Below are 12,001 nucleotides of genomic sequence, written 5' to 3' on the forward strand. Positions count from 1 at the left end.
AGTTAATGAAAATATTTATAAAAATATTTACTAGATATATAAAATATCACTGTCTATTTACAATCGAATGTGATAGATCAAGATATACTACTATTTGTATATCACAGTCTACCTACAATTGGTTAAAATTTAAATTGATATTTTTTTAGTTATTTTCAAATATAGCAAGATGAATATTTTACTTACTCCATATAAAAGACAAATAAATAATAGGGTATTAAAAAACTTTTCAAGTTTTGAATAATATATGTGCTTGAATTCTAGATTTTAAAAATGTACATTTTTAGTCTCCACATTTATAAAAATAAACCCTTTTAGTCTCAAGACTTTCAGAATGTACATCTTTAGTCTCAGAATTTTTAGAAATAGGTTTAATAAAATGTCTTATTGTAAAAAAATCAAAGAAAAATATTTTTAGAATCATTTTAACCCATTTTTAAAATATCAAGAATTATAATAGCATGATTTAAAAAACTTAAGGATCACTAAATGAGTTTATTCTTATAAATATGAGGACTAAAAAGGAACATTTTTAAATCGAGAGACCAAATATACAAATTTATCCAAACTTAGTATAACTAAAAAGATAATTTTCTTAAATAATATTAAAACTAGTTTAGATCAAATTTGGATTTTAGACCTTTTAAAGTTTGGAGATTTAACATTAATTGAGAATGAAGGCTTTTGTAACTACACCTTTGACCGTTTGAGTTAAGTCATTTATAACACTTCTTTGTAATGATAAATTATTTATTAAGTCAATAAATTTTTGTGAACATGAGACCTAAAGCATAAAATATTTTCCCACTATTAAAATTAAAATTAAAATCTAAGGAGAACTATATTTTTATGCTTTGCAAATTTACTTGTTAAATAAGACATGTTAATATATATATATATATATATACTTTTAAAAAGATTTAAAAACAAAATAATGAAAATGCTTTAGTAAATATTAATTTGAATTTCTTTCCTATAGAATGTATATAGATATTTAGAACTCCAAATAATGAATTTTTAAATTTTTAAATATCGAGTATCGGTCTATTAATGTTATAATTAAATAAAAATTAAAAAGTATTAATTAAAATAATTTTTAAAAATATGAACTAAAGGCATTAAATGTAATAATAAAAGCTCATTAAAAGTGTAGAAATTAAAAGAACAATTAATGAGAGAATAATACATAATATATATAAGTTAATAGAGGTTTTGACTTTGCATGATTTTTGGATCTATGTTGAGATGGATCTACCCATACTTTTTAGGCAATATCTCTTAACATGTGAGCAACTTATCTTTCAAGAAAACTAAGTACTCTCTTATATAGCAACCTTTTTTTCTTCTATTTTATTTTTAACTTGTTTTAGGAGTCCTTTCACAACTTGTATCTTCACTCTTACTCCATATATGGTCTAAATACCAAAAAAAAAAAGTAATATTACATTATTGCCCCTAGAGATAGATACTTGTAAATATATATATGGTGAAAGTAACGAGTATAATTCGGTGATAGTTGACACACTTCTCTTATAGTTGAAATTTTAGATTTTCATTTTGCTCGTAAATGTGAAGGAAAATGTAGAACTTTAACTATAGAATTTAAAAACAAATCTGACAATTAAGAAAAGGTTTTATTGTTGTTGTTTATCATTATTTATTTTTTAAAAAATAATAACACAATTATGATCTACTTAACACTTTTCTATACGTGTAACGTGTTATTTATTTATTTGATTTGAGTTTTTTTAGTTCAACAACTATGGAGATGAGTGATCGAACATCTTACCTCAAAGATGAAATGTTATGTCATTTACCTTATTTATTTGAGTTATAGTCTGTTTGATTGCATCATTCCAATATTTTTTTTTGCTAACAAGAAAAAATGTGTTGTTTACCTTTTGTTTATTAAGTTCAAATAACACAGGAGCATATTGGAAGTTCGGATGGCTTTGTTGATAGTATTTGTCTCAATCAATTAAAAATATTTAAATTTTAATTTTAAAGAGTTAGTACAAAATTGAAACCACTAATATTGAAAGGGAAAAAAAAAACTAACAAGTAGGTTGCAATAATTGACATGTATTTGTTTGTAGTTCTCGTAGTCATAAGCTCGCATTTATAGCACAAAACGTTGGTTGAACAATAGACTAGTAATTTTAGTATGTAAATTGTGTTTTGTTTAGATTTATATGGATGAGAAAATCAAATATCTAATTTGGGAGTTGTTAATATATACATTGATTGAATATCAATATTGTTTTTAAAGAGATGGTTGAAATTGAAATCAAATCATACAAATAATACATATTATGTTTGTGTATTAATTAAATTGGTAGAATAGAAGGTGGAATTAGGAAGAAAAGAGGGACAGCTAAGAAGATGGTCACCGTCCCACAAACAGACAGTGACATTAATACTCAATAATTAATACAACGTGTAAGGCAAAGGACAATAAAAACTAATTATAAATTTTGAATTTTGTCTCTTTAAAGTTTAAACTCTTCCAATTTTGATAAATATCTTACTTAAGTTTCTTAACATATTTAGAACACTACTTAAATCCGTAGTAGTTGGTAACTCATTTGTTATTTGTTTTTAATTTTGCTTTCTATTTTCTAAAAAAAACTATCTTTTTTATTTTTTTTGTTAATTTAAAAGACAGGTTTTTTTGTTTAAAAAATAAAAAAGTAAATTAATTATTAAACATATCTATTTTCTAAAAATTAATTAAAAAAAACAGAAAATAAATTGGTTACCGAAATATGTACTTAGCCATTAAGTTGTTTTTTTCTTAAACTAATTATGTACCATATGAATGAAATTCGACCACTTATGAATTGTTATAAATAAACATAACTTAATAGCAACATATAAATTATACCATTTTTTTGAAAGATCAAAACACTTAGATAAATAATGAATATTACAATTTATATCTTCAATCACACGTGTTGTCGCTACCATTTTTAATCTTTTACTTTTAAGGGATGTATTTGCTCGGGTTTAATTTTAAAAACAAGTCATTTTAAAAAAAATCAATTATTTAATAACAATTCAAAACATATTTTGGAGAAAAAAATGAATTTATAAAATAAGAGTATGTTTGAAATAGCTTTTCTAAGTTTGATTTTAAAAAAATAGTTTTTTTATAAAAAAAAAATCAAATGTTTGAATACCAGTCGTCGTAGTTTTTCTAAACAGTGTGTTTATAGAATAAGTTGGTTTAGGAAATAAACACTTTAAATAAACTTTTAGAAAAGTGTTTTTTTAAGTGTGTTGGCATCCCGACCATCACCATTTACCAACATCAACCTCCGATTACCACCAACTTTGATGATCACTTTTAGCACCTCCGACCACCACTATTTAAAATAACTTAATTTGTAGTAGTTTATGGTTATCTTTTTATTGTAATTAACTTGACATTAATAAAATCACGTCAAACAAACAAACTGAAAAAGAGTTGGAAAACACTCGTGAGTGTTTATTTTGAAACTTTTATTTATATTGATATCAAAAGTGTTTAAATAAAAAAAAAAATCTAAGCTAATTCAAACGAGCGTTATTGAATTTTTTTTAGTTTAGAAATTGAAAGGTGAGTTATATTGAATCACAAATTTTTGAAATTGTACGTTCAATAATTATTATTTTAATGAAACTATTGGAATATATATCAATATAATCATTGTATACAATTATTAATCAATTAGTTTTAATCCTATTTTTTCAATTGATTCTTCTACTAGTGAAGCATAGAAAGTAAAGTGTTAAAAGGAAAACATATATGGAATCTAGAAGAACAACATGTGGGTGTAGGTATAGTTGGTAAGAAGAGTTTGTTAACAAGAAAGAGGAATATTTGAAGCAAATGTGATCTTTTTGTGGGTTCTCTCTCCCAACAATATTGTAATCTTTCTCACTCTTCTTTCTCACTCTTCTTTCATCTTCAATTTTATTTTGTGATAAATTTAAATATTAGTTTTGAAACGAACTTCATTGATAGGAAACGTTCACTTTTTCGAAGAAAACAAAACTAATAACAAAAACCATTCTAATGTGAAGGACTATACTACTATATAGTAAAGAGTATTCTCACTCAAACTACTTAAAATAGAATTGTAACGATGTAAAATAATATATGATGGAATATGTTTTTTTCTTTTAATGTAAGAAATGGAGAATACGGAGAAATTTGATGATCATAGCTTTTGAAAAATATGTCTAACATTCTAAGCATGTTTATTCATTAATAAAGTAGTTAATCTTTTTTTTTTCTGCATTTTGAAAATCACACTGAAATTGGAAATGTTGTAAATATGATAATGAGATCCAAAGTGTTATCTAATATAATATAAATGTGAAAGAATTTACAAATATAACAAAATTTAGATCAAACTCTTAGAGCGTACTTTATCAACAATAAACTATATCAATGATAGAAGTATTTTTTTTAACTGTGAGTGTTCAGGTCAGCTAACATGCACCTAAACTAATTTCGCGAGATAATCTATGTAGAAGTCTATTACATATAGATATTGTTATATTTTTAATTATTTTAAGATGTTGTTATATATTTAATTTAAAAAGTATTATTTGCTGCCGCTACTAAATAAAAAGCTAAATGTTAATAGAATATTTCCTTAAAAAATATTGTAAATATGTGTTAGTTTATAGGTAGTTCCACCTCAATTGAATTGAAAATTAAATACATTAATTTATTTTTTTCTAAATTATAGATGAAAATAATATAGAGAAAAACACAATATATATAACTTAGTGTTTATCAAATATTTTGACTTTATTAGCAAACTAAACCCGACTAAATTTTAATAACTAAAAAAACTACGATATAAACGAAAATATAGTATATAATGGTACGTAGTTAACTAAAACAATAAATGATTTAAAACAAGTGGTTTGTTTTAATTAATATTGTATTTGTGACAAAGATATGATTTGAATTTTCACATTTATTGTTATAAAAATATTAAAATTTATATAATTCAACCATTAAACCAAACAAAAAAAACAGTAACAAAGTTATGATTTAGAAGCAACATTAAAAAGAAAAATATGGAGGTAAACCATGTTGTATTTAAAAATCTCATGTGATATTCCCATGAAGAGAGAGAGGGAGAATGATTTGAAAGTTCTTCTTAAAAAGAAAATAGAATAATTTGAAAATTCTCTAGAAAAAGAATAATCTAGAATTTACACAACATGTGGTTATTGCTCCTATTTCAAACAAAATTACTATTTAATATGCCTGCTTTCTTCCTAACCTAACTTCTTTCCATTTTACTAACAAATAATAAAAAGAAAAGAAAATTATTTTAAATGAAAAAAATTAATTCTAAAAAATATTTAATAGACAAAAATTAATTATTATATGTATTTATCATACTATTAATTAAACCTCTAATAGAAGAGGAACATTTTAGTGTATTTTGTAAATATTTTAATGTATTTATATGTATTTAGAAACTAACTAGAGTAATAATAATAATAAATCTAACTTTTTTACTAGTCAAAAGTGAAGAAACAAAAATCGTTTTTGGCTTTGTAGTTAAAACAAATCGTCCATTTTTTTAATAATAACATTTTTCTCATGAAAATTGAAAACAACAACAATAATATTAGTTGAAAACAAAGCCATTTATTATTATTATTAAATGCTTCGTTCAAACTATCAAATATTGTATTTAACGGAATCGTTTCAATTTTTCAATGTGTAAATTCAAATTGATATGAAAATATTTGTAAATATAATGCAAGGATTATATTTTGTAAATATTTTATTCATTTAATATAGTTTTAAGTTTTAAATTTTAAAAATCAAAATGATTTATTCTTTTATAATTTTGTTTTTGCGTGGATTACTAAAATTGGGTATTTTTCTCGCCTAACACAAAAACCACGCCTTATGGCGTATGGCCTCTACTCCATAAACCCCGCCTTCTATTTCGCTTCTCCACTCTCCTAATTCCTTATTCTTTTGCGCCTATAAGTACCCTCTTTCTTCTCTCTTGTCATCTCTCTCACGCTTTTCTCCAAAAACCTTCCCTTCGCGGTGGTCCGATCCCTCTCTTCTTCCCATGGCCGCCGACGGCCTCCTCCGCCCTATCTATGAGGCCTGCATCGGCTGCGACTCCGAAATCCACCGCCGTCCTTACCACCGCAACTGCGGCTGCGCTCTCCACAAATCTAGCCGTCAACCTCCTCATTGCTCCCATTCCAAGTCCAAATCCATCTCCTATCCCATTCGTCGATCCTGGAGCGAAGGCTGCTTGTCTCTCGTCCTTGCCTCTGCTTCCTCTTCACCTTCCTCCTCCCCTGTCGTCGGTAAGACCTCTCAACCTGGTGCTCCTTTGAGCGAGGACGATGATGACGACTCTCCTATTCTCTTTGCCAGGCCGAATTGAGAGTTCGATCCTTTCTTCCTTCTTCTTCTTCTTCTTTCATGTTTTCGACAATTTTCCTGCCTTAGGATTTGAATAACTGTGAACCAGATGAGATGATTTGTTATACTTGTGATTTTTATTATCTTGAGTTTTTGCGATCTGAAAAGAAAAATATTGGATCCGTTCTTGTTTTCGAGTCATGTTTTTTACTTGCATCTTGTCGTCAAATAGATGGCGAGATTTGGAAATTAATCTTCTCTTTGTTTGGAGGAGGAGAAGTAACTGTTGATGGTTAAGGTACTTGATCTTGCGTTTTAAATTTAGCTTATGTATATGAATATAAATATATATAAATATAAAATATATTTTATTTGTCTTCTTCTGAATTTGTTCCTGATTTCTTGCTAATCGCAAGTAAGCACCTCCTTCTGAATCGATTGTTTCTTTGTTTCTTTACAATAGTCATTGGCGATCGATCCACCACGATCCTTCATGAATGTAACAGATATATATTGTTTTAATTTGATATTTGATCTCTAAGAAATAATTGGGATCAGATCTCTGCTTAACAACAGCATTAAAATAGAATGATAACCGACCTTTTAAAATGTTGTTAGGTTATGAGGATTTTTAAAAATAAAAAATAAATATTCATAACATTGATAAATCAAGTGTATGCCAATTGTGTTATATATTTATGTTGGTAAAATATCAATAATATTACCCTAAAATTAGAACCAATAATTCAATTTATTAGTAGAGGTTTATATATTAAAAGAGAAAGATCATAATTGGTTAAGTTAGTTCATAAATTTCTAAAATATAATCAATAATTATACCATAAATAAATCATTGATAAATAATAAATTACATTTTCTAAGATCCGGAGCTCTAGGTAAGTTCATGTATTTCACGAGTGGATAAAAAAATCCATAAAAATTTATGGAATTTTTTGTTATCTTACTAAAAATAAAATCTCTCGGCGTTATCTAATTCCCTCGTCAGCCAATCTCACTACATGCAGCTTACCGATTTTACTATCAAATTCATATCTAAAGATTAAAATAACATGTTCTATTGATTTATGTGTTGAAATTGTTGCGGGAAAGGGATGCGATATAAATAAATATTTTTTTGTCCAGCACTTTAAATATACATGTCATAAATGTCATTAACTCTTTCTAAACCCAACTCTTTCTGCATCTAACTTAATTTGATTCAATTAAACTTCTAAATTTTGGTAAGTTATCATTTTACATGGTTCATTATTTATTATATAATTGATTCTCAAGAAAGATAAAAGTGTATGCACAAACGATTCTCAAGAAAATGAACCTAAGTTGATCCATTAATCAAAATTTAAGTATATGATTATTCATTACCATTTGATCTTGGAAATGAAGAGAAAAATTCTTTAACAAAAAATGTCACAATATCAAAAAGACAACTACTAATTCATGATCAAAATTGTGAACTTGTGAGTTAGATCCAATATGTAGTTTTCTATGAGTAGTCGGTAAAACTACGAAAGACCTAAATCGTCGGTAAAACTACGAAAGACCTAAATCGTCCATGAGTAGTCGGTAAAACTATGAAAGACCTAAATTGTTAAAATAACCCTTTCTGCATGTTAGATAACCCAACCCTTCTCTCAAACACCAATTTAGACCCAACCCTCCTCCCAAACACACCGTTGGACATCCATATGTCACCATATGAAAAATATATTTTTTTTCTTTTTCATTATTATAGGGTTGCTCATTGTGTAGCTGGTTATTTTCTCGAATTCTCGTACCTTCCTACTCGAAAATTAGTCTTTATTTTAATTTTAAGAGAAAATAAAAAAAAAAAATTGGAAAAAAGGGAAAGGGCCCCATTTATGTTGTCTGTGGTCACAAATTCTCCACTTCCTTCTACCTCCTCGCTCTCTCGCTCTCTCGCTCTCTCGCTCTCTCTCACACATCCACATTACACAATGCTCCTCCTTCACTCATTCTCCGACGATGGCCTTCGCTCTCCTTTCCACCTCCTCCCGCCGCAGCCACCACCGTCGCCCTCTTACCTCCACATCACAACCATCGCCGTCTCCGCTCCGGAGACATCACACTCCCTCGCCGCTCTCTCCTCCTTCTTTCCACGTCCCTCTCTCTCTCCACCGCTGTCAATCCTCCTCCCTCCCTGGCTTCTCCATCTCCAGATACCACCATCACTGACCGCGTCTTCATCGACTTCAGCATTTGCCCTACCAACTTCCTCCCTAACCGTGAATCCACCGATGATGGTGGCGATTCCCTTCTCTGCTCTGATTCCGTCCTCCTCGGCCGCCTTGTCATTGGCCTCTACGGCCATCTCGTTCCTACCACCGCCTCTAATTTCAAATCCATGTGTACTGGATCCTGCGGCTCCTCGTATAAAGGCACTTTGGTTCACAAAATCTTCCCTGGCCAATTCTTCCTTGCTGGCCGACAGGGACGCCGTGACAAAGGAGAAGTTCGGCCGCCGTTGCAATTGCCGAGAAATACGGAATCGGTGAAGTCGGATTCGTTCTTGCTTTCGCATTCGAGAGGCGGCGTTATTTCTCTTTGCCTTTCGGAGAACGATGACGATGACGATTTGAAGTTGGATCCGAATTATCATAATGTGGAATTCTTAATCACAACTGGCCCTGGCCCCTGCCCTCAGCTTGACAGCAAGAACATTGTCTTCGGGACTGTTCTTGAAGGTACAAATTCGAACTCTAAATTTCAATTTTGAATTTGATCTCTATGATTAGTTTCATAAATTTCTACAACACTTGATCCTCTCCAATCTTCTCCTATTTTTTACTTGCCCTTCAACTCTGTTGGTATCATTGCATTCACCATGAACTTGAGCTATTAGTTTGATGGGTGACTTAACATGAAATTAGGGCATGAATTTCTTTGATTTTATTTGTCGAATGTTTTACTAATTCTCAAATACATCAATCAGGGGAGTGTTGAATTAGTGATATAATTAAACTTATCACTTAATTATTAATCCTAAAAGTGCCACTAATTGTAATTATCATTAAATTTTATTCTAATGGCCCATTCATCTAAGCTTTGGGATAAGAATTGTCACTTAAGTATTATTTTAGGGTCTTATTAACCATGCAAAACATAAGAACACTAATTATTAGTGCTAAGAAGATGAAATTATCAAAATGAATCTGGCTCGTACTATCAAGCTAAAGGCAAAAAACTATGAAGAAAAATTACAATATAAGAATAATCTCTCCACAAACCACCTAGTATATTAGGTATTCCTGTACAAATGAGATGGTTAGTGAAGTTTTAGTTGAGTTTAAACCTCATATACAACATGTTAACACATTAGTTTTCTGCCTTGTTGTATATGCCATGTAAATAGAATAGCATTGTCTCTGATTACTTTGCACACTTAGCATAAAGTTTAATCACATTTATCAAGTGTTTTACCAAATCATAAGAAGTAAACTTATACCTTTTGAAACTAATTAAACAGGCTGAAATTAGTAATTTAAACCAATACCTAATAAGCTAACATTCATCTTGGTTGTGGAACCAAAGGTTATTGATATGTGTGAAATTTGTGGGTTTAATTCTTCAGGACTGGATGTTGTGGCAGCCATATCCTCAACTCCAACATACAAGCCATCTGAGAGAATTAGGCAATTCAATGATTTGGCTAAGTTTTTAGGAGATGAAAGGGCTCAAAATGCAAGAACAATATGGAACAGACCTCTCCAAACTGTTTATATCAGTGACTGTGGAGAGCTCAAAGTTGCAAAGCCTTCACTATCTCCAACTCTGCCTTAAACACAGCACCATACTCGAGGTTCCATTTCTTTCCTTTCTCATCTTTCCATTTGTGTTCTTTTTCTGTGAAAATGAAAAATTCTATCCCCATGTTTTTGTTTTTTTTTTTCTTACATGAACAAGGGCTTAACCAGGCCTCTGTTTTTGTTCTGACCATTGTTTATGATCAAAACAAATTAGAAATCAAATTTTGATGTTTTTACATATGCTAAAAACAAAAATTCCATTGTTCACTCATTGTTTTTGTCCTATAGCCATTTTGTAAGCAAATAAATATTGGTAGAATAGTATTCAATAATGTTTAATTTTATGTGCTTGACTCAGTCTCAATATATATATATATATACAAACGTAACACAAACACATTATCCAAACCAATGTGTCTTCGACTCATGGTTTTATACTTGCTTCTTAAGTTTAATTTCTCACATTACACAAATTTTTCCCAGTAGAACTTCATCTTGAGATTGAAGGTAAGAAAATAGGATACATCTTAAAATTGTACAAACTAAAAATTGAAACTTATTTTAAGGATTTGATTATACCAAAACGAATGAAGTTTTCTTGTCATTTCTTTTTGGAAAGAACAAAAAAATAAATGGTCATGTTCATCATTTATTGAAGTTCACATGTTTTCTTCCATGAAATATTCTTAATGTATTATTAGAAGATTCTTTGCATTTCAACCACATGGTTAACAAAGTCAATGAGATTGGAGACTAGTTAGTTAATGAACATAAAGAAAATGTGTAGGCATGATTAGTATGAATTCATCTTCTTATTTTAAAAAAAATTGTGTAGGCATTCAAGGAATATATAAGAAAAAGGTCCCATAGGTCATTTTATGGTAAGAAAAAAACGCTATATAATTTATACGAAGGAAGAAATGTAGATAAATTTCTCCATGAAAGAAATTCATAAGTATGATGGGTCAAGTCAAAGTTGACCTAGGTTACATCAAATGAAAAGAATAAAATAACAAAAGAAGCATTGTAACTCGATTTTTACTGTACTTAGCGCAATGGTATAACTAATTGTTAGAGTATTTAACTCTAGCAATTTGGGTCATTGTCATTGCAAGTTGGATGCCAAACTGCCCACATTGTATAATAGCATTTTTGCTTGAAATGATGACTCCATGGCTAACTTAGCTTTTTTGGAAGTAATGAAATATGACCAAAATATGTCACTAAATACACTCTATAGAGACAAACATTGATTGTCAAAATAATGTAAAAGAGATGTTTGGTTAGAATGATAGTGAAAGTTCATGACTCTCAAATTCTCATCCCAACAAGAAATTACGATATTGGAAATGGGGAAAAAATAGAGTAACATGGAGCTATGATGAATACTATTTGCATTCATCTATAATACATTCTAATGTATTTCTTCTCGCACAAGTTGGTCTTAAGTGACAAAAGAATTGTTTAATAAAAAATTCTTAGAAACTAAAACTGAATACGTCTTGAGTACATGACTATATGCATTCATGCTAGCAACAATTTGAATCATCAGAACAAATTATAACAAGTTAAATTTCAATAATAAAAATATGGTTTCCAACAAAATCGATATTGTATCGTTGTCTCAAATATTGATGGATACTTCAATTCAATTAGTATCAATTCAATTGAACGATGTTATATTAGTTTAAGAGGAGAAAAGAGTAACCTTAAATGGACGTCAGCCAAATTTGACCCTCGGATAAGAATCTCATTTTAAATTTATCAATGCCTAACTTTCACATGTTAGGAAGAACTACTTGATTTGTGAGCT

General features: G+C 29.2%; 1 protein-coding gene across 1 annotated transcript; it reads left to right on the top strand.

The window, feature by feature from the left end:
- The first annotated feature begins 6,129 nt into the window (after positions 1-6,129).
- Positions 6,130-10,532, top strand: LOC101211084 (peptidyl-prolyl cis-trans isomerase CYP28, chloroplastic). Its single transcript, XM_004139221.3, has 3 exons — positions 6,130-6,345; positions 8,268-9,126; positions 10,014-10,532. The coding sequence occupies exons 1-3, from the start codon at positions 6,130-6,132 to the stop codon at positions 10,220-10,222; spliced, it is 1,284 nt and encodes a 427-aa protein (XP_004139269.3). The 3' UTR covers positions 10,223-10,532.
- Positions 10,533-12,001: the final 1,469 nt, after the last annotated feature.

The sequence above is a fragment of the Cucumis sativus genome, chromosome 2 (assembly GCF_000004075.3).
Source record: "Cucumis sativus cultivar 9930 chromosome 2, Cucumber_9930_V3, whole genome shotgun sequence".
NCBI classification, from domain to species: Eukaryota; Viridiplantae; Streptophyta; class Magnoliopsida; order Cucurbitales; family Cucurbitaceae; genus Cucumis; species Cucumis sativus.

Excerpts from the sequence above, each read along its gene's own strand:
- LOC101211084 (XM_004139221.3), top strand. The coding sequence starts at position 6,130 with ATGAGGCCTGCATCGGCTGCGACTCCGAAATCCACCGCCGTCCTTACC. Across the intron at positions 6,346-8,267 it reads TTCCTCCTCCCCTGTCGTCG|GGAAAGGGCCCCATTTATGT; the intron begins GTAAGACCTCTC and ends ATTGGAAAAAAG. Across the intron at positions 9,127-10,013 it reads CTTCGGGACTGTTCTTGAAG|GACTGGATGTTGTGGCAGCC; the intron begins GTACAAATTCGA and ends TTAATTCTTCAG.